At 36.4% G+C, this 16,499-nt stretch overlaps 1 protein-coding gene across 4 annotated transcripts in view; it reads left to right on the top strand.

The window, feature by feature from the left end:
- The window catches only part of RPS6KA6 (ribosomal protein S6 kinase A6), a 195,533-nt gene extending 187,774 nt beyond the window's left edge, over positions 1 to 7,759 (top strand). For 3 of the 4 annotated variants that reach the window (XM_038587789.1, XM_038587790.1, XM_038587791.1), the window contains 2 exons: positions 483 to 623; positions 1,871 to 2,007. In XM_038587789.1, coding sequence (XP_038443717.1) covers positions 483 to 623; positions 1,871 to 1,996 — 267 coding nt within the window. In that variant the 3' untranslated portion in view covers positions 1,997 to 2,007. Of the gene's footprint in view, positions 1 to 482; positions 624 to 1,870 lie in introns of all 4 variants that reach the window. The other variant, XM_038587788.1, reaches the window with a different exon arrangement.
- Positions 7,760 to 16,499: the final 8,740 nt, after the last annotated feature.

The following is a 16,499-nucleotide window of genomic DNA, read 5'->3' as shown; positions in this document are numbered from 1 at the left end:
GAGTGTATTAACAACATGGGACCTTCCCTTTATGTTGTTTGATTCTACACATACCCTTATACTTTAGGACCCAGCTTATTAGCACAAATCTATACCTCTTTTCTCCTCTTGACTATTTAGCACATTCCAGGATAACCCCTGCTACTTTACATTTTCTTCCTCTCTTATTAACCACATTCCAGTTGCACAGATTTGGTATCCTCTGATTTAGAAATTATAAATATGGGTTTACCATATGTCAAAAAATCTATTTGGAGATTCTGATAGTTAACTGTGCAGAGTATATAGGTTTGGTTTTTCCTACATATAGGTCAAACAAAATAGATCACAAAGCTACCGATGCTTTTATATTTTGAGAAAATGTGAAATAATGTATTTTACTAAAACCTTTATTGCTATATATTTCATATGTGTGTATATACATATATATATTGACATATATATATATATATATATATATATATATTGTCATTTTCATTTAGGATTTGCTGTCCCATATGCTACATATGGACCCACATCAGCGTTACACTACAGAACAAGTATTAAAACACTCATGGATAACCCACAGAGACCAGTTGCTGAATGATCAGCCAAATAGAAATGATATGTCACATGTCATTAAGGTAAAACAAACATATCTTTTATGCACCCCCTGAATTCCTGATAAAGCCTGTATACTATTCACTGACAACACATATGATGTTCTTAAATACCTTTATTTTTTACAGGTGTATTTATAGATTGTTTTTGGTTTTATTATTGCTTCTTTTAAATAAAAAAACATGGATTCTTATTAATCTTCTCTACCTATTACCTTTCTGATGATTAATAAAAATTATTTGTATTTGACTTACTTTTGAGATACTGGGGCTAGAAGTGTATTAAATGCAAGTTTCATATGGAAAGAAAATGTTGCTATTGGTTCCTAAATTAATAACCATGGTGCAAATTCCCATATTTACAGACAGTGAACCTAGATTTAAGATTTTAGTTTTTTATGTATTCATCTGTTGATGGATACTTAGGTTATTTCCATGTCTTGGCTATTGTGAATAATGCTGCACTGAATATGGGAGCATGGAGATTCTTTGAGGATAAATGAATAGTGATGTACATATATACAATGGGATATTTTGCAGCTTTAAAAAAGGAGATCCTACCATTTTCAACATGGATAAACCTTGAAGACATTATGCTAAGTGAAATAAGCCAGACACAGAAAGAAAAAGAATACACAAGCTCTCTAATATGTGGAATTTTTTAAAAGTCAAATATATAAAAGCAGAGAGTAGAAAGGTTGCTACCAGGGGCAGGGAAGAGTGGAAATTGGGGATATATTGGTCAAAGTACAAAGGTGTAATTATATAGAATGAATAAATCTAGATATCTAATATGCATTATTATCAACTACTGTTTTAATATTGGAAATTTGCTAAGAGTAGATTTCACATGCTTTCATCACAAAAAAATGATAACTATGTAAGGAGAAGATATGTTAGTTTGACTATAGTAATCACTGTACTATGTATATGTACATCAAGATATGTTCTATGTCTTAAATATATACAACTTATATTAAAAATTAAATTATTAAAATATTTAAAACAAATATTTCAGTGATGAAAGACTGATAAAAAGAATTCATTTTAATATTTTAAAAATTTGGAGTAGACATAGTCATTGAAATGAAAAAATATACAAGTAAACAGGTATTAATGCATGAAGGGAATGTCAATGCATAGATCAAGTATACGCAATTATTTTCCTCAGAAATAAGGTTGTAGTCTACTGAAATCTCTAATGATATAAGGTGGAATTTTTTTACCTCCAGAGATTGTTACTCAATTTCTCTTATTTCTCCTTATTTTAGGGAGCAGTAGTCACCGCATATTCTGCCCTGACTCACAAGACCTTTCAACCAGTCCTTGAGCCTGTTGCTGCTTCAAATTTAGCTCAGCGACGGAGCATGAAAAAACGTACATCAACTGGCCTGTAAGATTTCTAGTGTTTCTCAGCCATACTGGATGAAGAAAAATTAAATGTGTGGCTTTTTGCCTAATCTTAAATCAAAGGCATCATATTCTGCTGTATCACTTGAATATTCTGTTTAAACCTCCCTTTTTTTAGGGAGATGAGATTAAAAAAAAAAAAACACAGGCCAACAGTATTCAAACAATGTTGTTTTGCAGTGGTGACTAAGTGTTTAAGTATATAATTGGTGTCTACAAGGTCCTAACAATTTCTCTGCACACTAACTTGTAAAGTTCCTTTCATAAAAAATTCTTAATAGTTTTTCTGGTCTCATAAAATAATGATTTAGGGAATCATTATCAATTATCAGGATGCAAATATAATAGTGTAATGCCAACCAATGCCAATATTTTTGAACATCAGATCCTGAAGAACAGACTTTTTAAAAAGGAAAAAGGAACAAAAAATGTATTGTAGAAGCTTGTTATCACATACAACCAAGAGGCTACATTCATTTGTGCTAATATGTAACTCCTCATATGGTTGGTGCCAAAGTTTTTACAGAAGATTTAAATCACAAATTATGTGTGCACACAGACATATGTATTATCCATACATGTCCTCATCTAGAAATAAAGGTTTCCACAAGTCCTCTGTAAATTTTACATCTAATTGAATTGCAGTACAAGTGAGGAATTTTTTAGCCAAAGGCTTTATATTGGTCTTGTAATCTACTAAATAGGTAATAGTTAAGCCTTTGAAAATAAAGTACATGTGTTGCCACTACGTTCATGATACGAATAAGCTGAATAAGCTGAATTTCAAGTTAATCAATTGGATTTAACCATTACCTGTCCCTTTTATAATGAACTACACTGGTTTTTTTTTTTTTTTTTTTGGACTTACAAAATTGAATTACAGTATAGCATATTAGTTTACCTGGAATCCTATGGTAATATAGTTTAAATTTTATTGTAATGGACTTGTGGGCTTAGCATACATGATACAGTATAATGCATTTCAGTTAACTTTAGACAATGCTACAAAGAGATAAAATTTGAAAAGGAAGTAATATTAATGATTTACACAAAATATGAACACATTTTTAATCATATTTATAAAAAAGGTCTGACAAAATTGGTCTTATTAAACTTACTCAGAACCACTAGATAACATATATCGTTTTCTCTAAATGGTGGAATTTTAAAAAATCTTTTCATGTTGTTGAAGAAAATACCGTTACTACTAGTACTAGTACTTCTACTACTACTACTAACAGAAAGAACTCATGAATGTAAACTGGAGGATGTTATAGTTTTGTTTAGTGAATATAAGTGAACTACTTGTTACGTGCTAAGTGTACTGTTTACTGTGTATTTTATTTTGCTTAATTCAGAGAGAAAGTTGATTACTGAGCACTGAAGTATACCATTTAGGCTAGAAGACTTGTAACTTTGGTATTCAATAAAGGAAAACTACATGTATTCTCTTTATAATGTAAGTGATATATATTCTACATACAAAGTCTGTCTATTGGATGTAATGTATAAAAGTATATACCATTAATTTGAGATGTCTTTTTGCAATAATTGAAAGACATTAAAAAATCTAATGCCACATGGAAAACATTACTTAGAAATAGACCAGTATCATATCTTGTGGATTTTTATTTCCCAATTTGGCCTTTTCCTTCCTCATTTTGCTTTATTACTAGAAGTACTTGCATGTAACAATCTGTGTCCATATATTCTGACTTACTTTCCTCTTGTCATCTTGTTTGTGCTGTTATGACTTCTTATCACAATTAATATGACAAAGCAAGGTATGATTTTGGTATGAACTTTTCAGAACAGAGACACTATTTCCATGTATGCTTTTCTATTAATACCATTAGGAAAAGTAGAATTGGAAAGTGTAAAATATCACAAAATAACTTGCAATCTTTCCATAATCAATATATTTTTAAGTGGCTGATCTTTATTAATTTTTCAGTGAGGTTGCTCAGAAGGGTAATAGCATACAGTCCTTTAATGAAGGGAGCACAATTAGAATTAAACAATGAATAGCATGATTTTTCATTGCTCAGTGAGGACTGACAAATGATAAAAAATACAGATAAGCTAGTGGATTTTCCCAATAATTGTGTAAACCATTTCTGCCGGAAAGTTCATATAAAGTAGGTTAAAAACATTAGTAAGGACAACTTTATTATAAGGGAAATCTTCAAACTACATACTCTTATTTTATAGAAGGAAACCAGGTAGGGATGCCTAATCATGTCCATTTATTTTGTCTAGAGAAAAAATGTAGATGTGAAGAGGAGCTTTTTTGGAGGGGCTTCTATAAATGCTTAACTAGTAAAAACAAATCCTTTCTATAAAATTTTAGAATATTGTGGTTTCTAATGGATTCATGAACAATTAATTTACATTGCTTTTCTTTTCTTTCTAGTTGATGGTTCTTGCTAGTATTTAATGATAGCACAATTTGGAGTTTTTATCGTTCTGGAAGGGAGAGGATATTGTATTTTTTTCCTCAGAGGGAAAACACCAGGTTTGCCCAAGTAGACTAATAATTTATTATCCTAAAGCACATATTATCATGAATAAACTCAGGAAACCTTTAGTAAGATAATTTAAATGCAGTGGTGATAATTTTCTGGGGAATAATGGTTTCAGTTATTTCATGAAAATCAAACTTGAGCCTATTTTGTTAGACCTAGAAATGCCTAAACTTTAGTTTTTGTAATTTATTGCCATTGGTAATTACACATACACATTTGATAGAACCTCTGGCTAACTCAAAGGGATTTCTCATGTATAGGCAACCCACAAACTTAAGAACAGATGCTTGGTATTTACAGTGTCTCCTTATTGAAACATTATGTTAAGATAGTACTGCTCACAGAAAGCTACTCATACTGATTGAATAGTATTTTCCTGACAGTATGAGACCCTTCGTTTATGAAAAGGAAAAGAACTGCCTAACTTGGCCTTAAGATCAACCAGAAAGCTTGGGTTTTAAATTAGGCAAAGAATGTCTGTGGCATTCTATGTATTCTCTTTCTCCTGGCTTTCTAGTCCCATGTGCTATCCTACTTGAGCACCTCATAGAGGACTCCATAATTAAAGCTTCCTCCAGAAGGATTCTGTGCCCCAAAAGCACCTCATACCCTTCGCCTTCCCCAAATCAGAACTTTCATTCTCACAAAGCAGCTATATTCAGCTAAAAGGGTGAGAGTGATCTCATTTAAATTAATTCTTTTTTTTTTCTGTTAGTGGCTAATAAATAATTGGCATTTTTCAAGGAAAATTCCCATTAATCAATTTCTAATTGCTGGACTTTTAGGCCATCTAACCAGATAAGAATAATTGTTTATTATTATTATAAGGGAAGCTATTTCTAGGCAAGGAATTTACACAGTATGCCCAGGATCAGATTATCCCACAAACTGTTTCTTTTCTATTTCACCCTTTCTACTTCTCAATATACTTTTTCCCCTCCAAGAAACTTTTAAGCTTTTTAATTACAATGAACTTATATGACAGAATGGTGTGGAGGGAGACAGTTGTTAAGTGCATATTTATTTGTACTCTTATTTCACATATTACATAGCCTATAACATAAGGAATCTCCAGCTACCCTAGCCTCTACTCCTATTGTATCGATAAACAAGAGTACAGAAAAGTTGAATGGAAACTATCAGTGGAGTTTAAGTGTGCAGATCCTTTGTCTGCATTTCAGGACACAGAGATCCTCAACATTACTTCTCAACAAGAATGTAAGCCATATATAGTCAACTGCAATTAAACTCCTTTAGGAAAATTTCTTATATGTTGAAGCTTATTTAGGTATTTTTGGTGTATATCTCAGTATAAATAATTGCTGAAATTAACAGAAGAATTCAGTAGTCTGCTATCTGCCTTCCTATGCAAGAGTGCAGTGGAATTGATAGTGGTTATTCACAAAGACATTATACTCCTGAATGCACTGTTCCTGGTTTTATTCTTACAATATAGTGAAGTCCATCATATCATTTGAATAAACTGATAATGCTTGATCATCTAAAATTCAGTTTGGTTGCTAATACTTGAAGGTATGAAAGAAAAATACAAAGGGAAAGTATTTTTAGGATATAGAAATTCAAATTTGTTTATATATATATTCTACAAATTATATACCTTTTTATTGACCAGCAAGAAATCTTAGGTAAATGCTCAGAAATAAATATATATGTGATTGGCAAGTTAAGATTTGTTCTATATTCATATTTCTGAACCTTGGACAATAGAGCCTTTTTTGGATGGCCATTTAACTTTCATACTATTTATCTAATTATGTGAACTAATTTACTCTTCAAAAGGTATTTATTAAACATCTAATTTTATGTAGAACAGTTTTAGAGAATGTACTAAGTGCATTAGTTTATTAATAAATTTCCATAATGTGACTAATTAGATTTATTTGCTTTTTTTCTTTCCTATCAAACTAATATTACTCAGGTCATATTTGAGTCCTCTTTTTATATCCACTCTCTCTGAAATTGATGCCACTAAAAGCAAAAAACTGTAAGTTTGTATTTTAGTACAATATTTTTTTTAACTTCACAAAATCATTCTAGCAAAAACAACCACCCATCCATTTTAAAAGTTATACAAGAAAACTTGCCAGCATGGTTTGGAAATGAGAATTTATTTTGTATTAAATTCCATAGTACAAAAAAAGAATATGGTTTTTCTGTATTTGTTTTTTTAATAAAAAAAATAAGTATTATTGGTAGTTGTGAGTTATGTAGGGTTTATGCAGAGAGAACAAAGTTTGAGATTATAGTTACTATAAAAAAATGTCTTCCCTACACTTTCCATATACTTCGGGATTCCTAAACTTATTTTCTGGTATAGAAAATATGTTTATTGGCATTTTATTGCACTTCTCAAGGCAGAAATTGAATTGTGTGTGTTAAACTGAAATTGTGTGTACTTAAAAACATGTACTTTAAAAGTTGCAAGTTTTAGAACAAAGGGGTTCCCGTTGTTCAGATAACTGTATTTTCTTTTTCTGACTACATTATGGAGTTTATACTATCATTTCTTTTATAAACGTTTTCTTTAAAGCACTATTTCTTTTCACATTACAGTTTTCAATGTACTTTTTTTCGTGTAAAATCAAATGCAGTAGTGCATTTTACAGTGTTTCTTTCCCTCACAGTGCTGCTAAAGAAATGGCTAACATTTTGAATTTAAAACATGCCAAAGATGACATAGAAATTATGTTTATTTTTGTTCTTGTTAAAACTCTGTGAGCAACATTTATCACAATATAATGTTATATTACTGACATTCTCTGGGTACTAAATAAAAAGGCTGCAACTTTCTAACATTTTACAGTTGACCTTGCTTGATTACTTATACATGTAAAACTGTGTCTGCTTTTATAGACACATGCAGCTATTTGCAGATTTTATTCAAATTATTAAATATTGCCTAGGATCCAATTGTTTAAAAAATTGTTTCAAGATATTTGATTATACATATGCCTTGATATTTCCTGAGCTATAATATATCCCACTTTAGAATTACTCTTCTCATGTTCCATAAGGAAGGTAATTTAAGAAAATGAAAATGAAACTTACGATATTTTAGGACTTATCAGGAGAATCCATTTGTCTGCAAGTTAGTTGAGGTGACAGCCTTTTTTTTTTCTTTTATTTTTGCATTGTATCTATCTGTTAAATCTCATTGTATTGAGGAAAACATCGAATATTAATAACAATGCAAGTTGAATCACATTTGTTTTTTGTCTTTTGTTTTTCCAGTTTTTCTATTTTTATTTTTTATTATTTTTTATTGCAGTTCAATTTGCCAACATATAGCATATCAACCAGTGCTCATCCTGTCAAGTGTCCACCGGAGTGCCCGTCACCAGTCACCCCAGCCCCCCACCACCTCCCATTCCACGAGCCCTTGTTCATTGCTCAGAGTTTGGAGTCTCTCATGTTTTGTCATCCTCACTGATATTTTCACTCATTTTCTCTCCTTTCCCCTTTATTCCCTTTCATTATTTTTTATATTCCCCAAATGAATGAGACCATATAATGTTTGTCCTTCTCCGATTGACTTACTTCACTCAGCATAATACCCTCCAGTTCCATCCACGTTGAAGCAAATGGTGGGTATTTGTTGTTTCTAATTTATCCTTGGGGTAAATCCCTAGCAGTGAAATTCCTGGGTCATAGAGCAGATCTATTTTTAACTGAGGAACCTCCACACAGGTTCCCAGAGTGGCTGTAGCAGTTTACATTTCCACCAACAGTGGAAGAGGGTTCCCCTTTCTCCACACCCTCTCCAAAATTTGTTGTTCCCTGTCTTGTTAATTTTCACCATAATCACTGGTGTGAGGTGGTATCTCATTGTGGTTTTGATTTGTATTTCCCTGATGGCCAGTGATGCAGAACATTTTCTCATGTGCTGGTTGGCCATATATATGTTTTCCTCTGAGAAATTTCTCTTCATGTCTTTTGCCCATTTCATGATTGGATTGTTTGTTTCTTTGCTGTTGAGTTTCATAAGTTCCTTAGAGATCTTGGATACTAGCCCTTTATCTGATACGTCATTTGCAAATTTCTTCTCTCATTCTGTAGGTTGTCTTTGAGTTTTGTGGACTGTTTCTTTTGCTATGCAGAAGCTTTTGATCTTGATGAAGTCCCAATAATTCATTTTTGCTTTTGTTTCTCTTGCCTTCATGAATGTATCTTGCAAGAAGTTGCTGTGGCCAAGTTCAAAAAGGGTGTTGCCTGTGTTCTTCTCTAGGATTTTGATGGAATCTTGTCTCACATTTAAATCTTTCATCCATTTTGAGTTTATCTTTGTGTATGGTGTAAGAAAATGGTCTAGTTTCATTCTTCTGCATGTGGATGTCCAATTTTCCCAGCACCATTTCTTGAAGAGACTGTCCTTTTCCCAGTGGATAATCTTTCTTCCCTTGTCGAATATTAGTTGACCATAGAGTTGAGGGGCCATTTCTAAGTTCTCTATTCTGTTCCATTGATCTATGTGTCTGTTTTAGTGCCAGCACCACACTGTCTTGATGACCACAGCTTTGTAGTACAACCTAAAATGTGGAATTGTGATGCCCCCAGCTCTGGATTTTTTTTTTCATATTCCCCTGGCTATTTGGGGTCTTTTCTGACTCCACACAAATCTTAAGATGATTTGTTCCTACTATCTGAATAAAGTCCATGGTATTTTGATAGGGATTGCAATAAATGTGTAAATTTCCCTGGGTAGCATTGACAATTTCACAATATTAATTCTTCCAATCCATGAGCATGGAATATTTTTCCATCTCTTTCTGTCTTCCTCAAATTCCTTCAGAACCGTTCTGTAGTTTTTTGGGTATGGATCCTTTACCTCTTTGGTTAGATCTACTCCTAGGTATCTTATGCTTTTTGGTGCAATTATAAATGGGACTGACTCCTTAATTTCATTTTCTTCAGTCTCATAGTTAGTGTAGAGAAATGCCACTGATTTCTCGGCATTGATTTTTGGATCCTGCAACACTGCCGAATTGTTGTATGAGTTCTAGCAATCTTGTGGAGTCTTTTGGGTTTTATATATACACTGTCATGTCATCTGCGAAGAGAGAGAGTTTGACTTCTTTGCCAATTTGAATGCCTTTTATTTCTTTTTGTTGCCTGATTGCTGAGGTGAGCACTTCTAGTACTATGTTGAATAGCAGTGGTGAGAGTGGACATCCCTGTCGTTCTCCTGATCTTAGGGAAAGGCTCCCAACTTTCCCCATGAGAATGATATTTGCTGTGGGCTTTTTGTAGAGGGCTTTTAAGATCCCGGGGATAAATCCCAGTTGGTCATGGTAAATAATCTTCTTAAAGTACTGTTGAATCCTATTGGCTAATATCTTGTTGAGAATTTTTGCATCTGTGCTCATCAGGGAAATTGGTCTATAATTCTCGTTTTTTTTGGTGGAGTCTTCATCTGGTTTTGGAATTAAGGTGATGCTGGCCTCATAGAACGAGTTTGGAAGTATTCCATCTCTTTCTGTCTTTCCAAACAGCTTTAATAGAATAGGTATTGTTTCTTCTAGAAACGTTTGATAGAATTCCCCTGGGAAGCCATCTGGCCTTGGACTTTTGTGTCTTGGGAGGTTTTTGATGATTGCTTCAATTTCTGCCCTGGTTATCGACCTGTTCATATTTTCTATTTCTTCCTGTTCCAGTTTTGGTAGTTTGTGGTTTTCCAGAAATGAATCCATTTCTTCTAGGTTGTCTAAGTTATTGGCATATAGCTGCTCATAATATGTTTTTAAAATCGTTTATATTTCCTTGGTGTTGGTGGTGATCTCTCCTTTTTCATTCGTGATTTCATTAATTAGAGGCTTCTCTCTTGTTTTTAATAATGCTGGCTAATGGTTTTCTATTTTCTTTCAAAGAACCAACTCCTGGTTTTGTTGATATGTTCCACAGTTCTTCTGGTCTCTATTTTATTGAATTCTACTCAAATCTTTTTTTTAATAAATTTTTTATTGGTGTTCAATTTACCTACATACAGAATAACACCCAGTGCTCATCCCGTCAAGTGTCCCCCTCAGTGCCCGTCACAAATTCACCCCCACCCCCCGCCCTCCTCCCCTTCCACCACCTCTAGTTCGTTACCAGAGTTAGGAGTCTTTATGTTCTGTCTCCCTTTCTGATATTTCCCACACATTTCTTCTCCCTTCCCTTATATTCCCTTTCACTATTATTTATATTCCCCAAATGAATGAGAACATACACTGTCCTTCTCCGATTGACTTACGTCACTCAGCATAATACCCTCCAGTTCCATCCACGTTGAAGTAAATGGTGGGTATTTGTCATTTCTAATGGCTGAGTAATATTCCATTGTATACATAAACCACATCTTCTTTATACATTCATCTTTCGATGGACACCGAGGCTCCTTCCACAGTTTGGCTATTGTGGCCATTGCTGCTATAAACATCGGGGTGCAGGTGACCCGGTGTTTCATTGCATCTGTATCCTTGGGGTAAATCCCCAACAGTGCAATTGCTGGGTCGTAGGGCAGGTCTATTTTTAACTCTTTGGGAACTTCCACACAGTTTTCCAGAGCGGCTGCACCAGTTCACATTCCCACCAACAGTGTAAGAGGGTTCCCTTTTCTCCGCATCCTCTCCAACATTTGTGGTTTCCTACCTTCTTAACTTTCCCCATTGTCACTGGTGTGAGGTGGTATCTCATTGTGGTTTTGATTTGTATTTCCCTGATGGCAAGTGATACAGAGCATTTTCTCATGTGCATATTGGCCATGTCTATGTCTTCCTCTGTGAGATTTCTCTTCATGTCTTTTGCCCATTTCATGACTGGATTGTTTGTTTCTTTGGTGTTGAGTTTAAGAAGTTCTTTATAGATCTTGGAAACTAGCCCTTTATCTGATAGGTCATTTGCAAATATCTTCTCCCATCCTGTAGGTTGTCTTTTAGTTTTGTTGACTGTATCCTTTGCTGTGCAAAAGCTTCTTATCTTGATGAAGTCCCAATAGTTCATTTTTGCTTTTGTTTCTTTTACCTTCATGGATGTATCTTGCAAGAAGTTACTGTGGCCGAGTTCAAAAAGGGTGTTGCCTGTGTTCTCCTCTAGGATTTTGATGGATTCTGTCTCACATTTAGATCTTTCATCCATTTTGAGTTTCTCTTTGTGTATGGTGAAAGAGAGTGGTCTAGTTTCATTCTTCTGCATGTGGATGTCCAATTTTCCCAGCACCATTTATTGAAGAGACTGTCTTTCTTCCAATGGATAGTTTTTCCTCCTTTCTCGAATATTAGTTGATCATAAAGTTAAGGGTCCACTTCTGGGTTCTCTATTCTGTTCCATTGATCTATGTGTCTGTTTTTGTGCCAGTACCACAATGTCTTGATGACCACAGCTTTGTAGTACAACCTGAAATCTGGCATTGTGATGCCCACAGTTTTGTTTTTCTTTTTTAAAATTCCCCTGGCTATTCGGGGTCTTTTTTGATCCCACATAAATCTTAAAATAATTTGTTCTAACTCTGTGATGAAAGTCTATGGTATTTTGATAGGGATTTCTTTAAACGTGTAAATTGCCCTGGGTAACATTGACATTTTCACCATACTAATTCTTCCAATCCATGAGCATGGAATATTTTTCCATCTCTTTGTGTCTTCCTCAATTTCTTTCAGAAGTGTTCTATAGCTTTTAGGGTATAGATCGTTTACCTCTTTGGTTAGGTTTATTCCTAGGTATCTTATGCTTTTGGGTGCAATTGCAAATGGGATTGACTCCTTAATTTCTCTTTCTTCCGTCTCACTGTTAGTGTATAGAAATGCCACTGACTTCTGGGCATTGATTTTGTATCCTGCCATGCTACCAAATTGCTGTATCAGTTCTAGCAATCTTGGGGTGGAGACTTTTGGGTTTTCTAAGTAGAGTATCATGTCATTGGCAAAGAGGGAGAGTTTTTCTTCTTCTTTGGCATTTCGAATGCCTTTAATGTCTTTTTGTTGTCTGATTGCTGAGGCTAGGAGTTCCAGTACTATGTTGAATAGCAGTGGTGAGAGTGGACATCCCTGTCTTGTTCCTGATCTTAGGGCAAAGGCTCCCAGTGCTTCCCCATTGAGAATGATATTTACTGTGGTCTTTTCGTAGATGGTTTTTAAGATGTTGAGGACTGTTCCCTCTATCCCTACACTTTGAAGAGTTTTGATCAGGAGTGGATGCTGTATTTTGCCAAATGCTTTCTCGGCATCTAATGAGAGGATCCTATGGTTCTTGGTTTTTCTCTTGCTGATGATGAATCACATTGATTGTTTTACGAGTGTTGCACCAGCCTTGTGTCCCGGGATAAATCCTACTTGGTCATGGTGAGTAGTTTTCTTAATGTACTGTTGGATCCTATTGGCTAGTATCTTGTGAGAATTTTTGCATCCATGTTCATCAGGGATATTGGTCTGTAATTCTCCTTTTTGGTGGGTCTTTGTCTGGTTTTGGAATTAAGGTGATGCTGGCCTCATAGAACTAATTTGGAAGTTCTCCATCTCTTTCTATCTTTCCAAACAGCTTTAGTAGAATAGCTATGGTTTCTTCTTTAAACGTTTGATAGAATTCCCCTGGGAAGCCATCTGGCACTGGACTTTTGTGTGTCGGGAGGTTTTAGATGACTGCTTCAATTTCCTCCCTGGTTATTGGCCTGTTCAGGTTTTCTATTTCTTCCTGTTCCAGTTTTGGTAGTTTGAGGCTTTCCAGGAATGCGTCCATTTCTTCTAGATTGCCTAATTTATTGGCGTATAGCTGTTCATAATATGTTTTTAAAATCGTTTGTATTTCCTTGCTGTTGGTAGTGATCTCTCCTTTCTCATTCATGATTTTATTAATTTGAGTCTTCTCTCTCTTCTTTTTAATAAGGCTGGCTAAAGGTTTATCTATCTTATTAATTCTTTCAAAGAACCAATTCCTGGTTCTGTTGATCTGTTCCACAGTTCTTCTGGTCTCGATTTCGTTGAGGTCTGCTCGAATCTTTATTAACTCTCTTCTTCTGCTGGGTGTAGCACCTATTTGCTATTTTTTGTCTAGCTCCTTTATGTGTAAGGTTAGCCTTTTTATGTGAGTTATTTCCAGTTTTTGAATGGATGCTTGTATTGCAATGTATTTCCCCCTTAGGACTGCTTTTGCTGCATCCCAAAGATTTTGAACAGTTGTATCTTCATTCTCATTAGTTTCCATGAATCTTTTTAATTCTTCCTTAATTTCCTGGTTGACCCTTTCATCTTTTAGCAGGATGGTCCTTAACCTCCACGTGTTTGAGGTCCTTCCAAACTTCTTGTTGTGATTCAGTTCTAATTTCAAGGCATTATGGTCTGAGAATATGCAGGGGACGATCCCAATCTTTTGGTATCGGTTCAGACCCGATTTGTGACCCAGTATGTGGTCTATTCTGGAGAAAGTTCCATGTGCACTTGAGAAGAATGTGTATTCAGTTGATTTTGGATGTAATATTCCGTAGATATCTGTGAAATCCATCTGGTCCAGTGTATCATTTAAAGCTCTCGTTTCTTTGGAGATGTTGTGCTTAGAAGACCTATCGAGTATAAAAAGAGCTAGATTGAAGTCACCAAGTATAAGTGTATTATTATATAAGTATTTCCTCACTTTGGTTGTTAATTGATTGATATATTTGGCAGTTCCCACATTCGGGGCATATATATTGAGGATTGTTAAGTCCTCTTGTTGGATAGATCCTTTAAGTATGAGATAGTATCCCTCTTCATCTCTCACTACAGTCTTCGGGGTAAATTTTAGTTTGTCTGATATAAGGATGGCTACCCCTGCTTTCTTTTGAGGACCATTTGAATGGTAAATGTTTCTCCAACCTTTTATTTTCAGGCTGTAGGTTTCCTTCTGTCTAAAATGAGTCTCTTGTAGACAGCAAATAGATGGGTCCTGCTTTTTTGTCCAGTCTGAAACCCTGCACCTTTTGATGGGTCATTAAGCCCGTTCATGTTCAGAGTTACTATTGAGAGATATGAGTTTAGTGTCACCATGATATCTATTCAGTCCTTGTTTTTGTGGATTGTTCCCCTGAACTTCTTCTTAAAGGGGAATTTTAAGAGTCCCCCTTAAAATTTCTTTCAGAGCTGGTTTGGAGGTCACATATTCTTTTAGTTGCTGCCTGTCTTGGAAGCTCTTTATCTCTCCTTTCATTTTGAATGAGAGCCTTGCTGGATAAAGTATTCTTGGTTGCATGTTCTCATTTAGTACCCTGAATATATCCTGTCAGCCCTTTCTGGTCTGCCAGGTCTCTGTGGAGAGGTCTGCTGTTACCCTAATACTCCTCCCCATAAATGTCAGGGATTTCTTGTCTCTTGCTGCTTTAAGCATCTTCTCTTTATCTTTGGAATTTGCAAGCTGAACTATTAAATGTTGAGGGGTTGAACAGTTTTTATTGATTTTAGGGGGGGATGTCTCTATTTCCTGGATCTGAATGCCTGTTTCGCTTCCCAGATTAGGAAAGTTTTCAGCTATGATTTGTTCAAATATATATTCTGGCTCTCCAGCCCTTTCTGCGCCCTCAGGAACCCCAATTAAACGTAGGTTTTTCTTCCTTAGGCTGTCGTTTATTTCCCTTAATCTATCTTCAAGGTCTTTTAATTGTTTGTCTCTTTTTTCCTCAGATTCCCTCTTTGCCATAAACTTGTCTTCTATGTCACTCACTCGTTCTTCCACCTCATTAACCCTCGTCGTGAGGACTTCTAATTTGGATTGCATCTCATTCAATTGATTTTTAATTTCTGCCTGATTGGATCTAAATTCTGCAGTCATGAAGTCTCTTGAATCCTTTATGCTTTTTTTTCTTGAGCCACCAATAGCTGTATAATAGTGCTTCTGAATTGGCTTTCTGACATTGAATTGTAATCCAGATTTTGTAACTCTGTGGGAGAGAGGACTGTTTCTGATTCTTTCCTTTGAGGTGAGGTTTCCTTCTAGTCATTTTGCTCAGTGCAGAGTGGCCAAAAACAAGTAGTTTGGTTGAAGGAGAAAAAGGAGAGAAAGAAGGAAAGAAAAGAGAAAAAGAAAAAAGGAAGAAAAAAAAGGGAAGAAAAAGAGAAAGAAAAAGAAAGGAAAAAAAGGGTGGAGGAAGGAAACAAATCAAAAAGCAAAACAATACAAAAAAGAAAAAAAAACACGGGGAATATCTTCTGATTCTGTATACTTTAAGTCCCTTGACTTCGCCTGGAACTTGTCCGTCTAGGTGGTCTTCTGGGGGAGGGGGCCTGTTGTGCTGATTTTCAGGTGTTCGCACTTGGGGGAGCTTATCATCCCCTGCCTGGTGCAGGGCTCAGTGGGGGTTGTTTACCCCGTGATGCCCCAGGAGGAACAACCACAGTGGCGGTGGTCAGCTCTGGAGCCCTGAATTCAGCTCCCGCAGTAACTCCAGAGCTCTCTGCAGGGCCTGGAGGTTCCGGGGTGGGGCCGCTGATCTGCTCAGCTCGGGGCAGGAGCGTCCTTGCTGTCCTGGGCCCTCCTGGCCTCTGCCTGTCCCAGGGGGAGGGCGGATCCTGGGCTGTGTCCCGGCGCCCAGTGCTCCGGGGCCTGCGCTGTTGGATTCCCGCTCCTGGCTGCGCAGCCCGCTCTGTGGAGCCGCAGCCCGAGCCTCACCAAGTTGCTCCCGGATCCGCGCAGAGGCTCTTCCTCTGCCTGAGCCCCTCCGAGCTGCTCCTGGCTGCGCAGCACCCTCTCCGTGGAGTCTCTTCCTCTGCCCGAGTCCCCCCGAGCTGCTTCTGGCCGCACAGCCCCCTCTCCGCCGTAGCTGCCGTTGGAGTCCCTCCTAGCTGCTACTGGGACATGCAGCCCCCTCCACGGAGCTGCTGCCCGAGCCCCTCCGAGCTGCTCCCAGAGCCGTGCAGCCCCCTCCGCATGGGGCCTCTTCCTCCGCTGGAGCCCCTTCGAGCTGCTCCCGGAACCACGCAGCCCCCTCTGCACGATCCTCTTCCTC

This window comes from Canis lupus, chromosome X (genome assembly GCF_011100685.1).
Source record: "Canis lupus familiaris isolate Mischka breed German Shepherd chromosome X, alternate assembly UU_Cfam_GSD_1.0, whole genome shotgun sequence".
NCBI lineage: Eukaryota > Metazoa > Chordata > Mammalia > Carnivora > Canidae > Canis > Canis lupus.
This window is presented reverse-complemented; position numbering and strand designations above follow the sequence as displayed.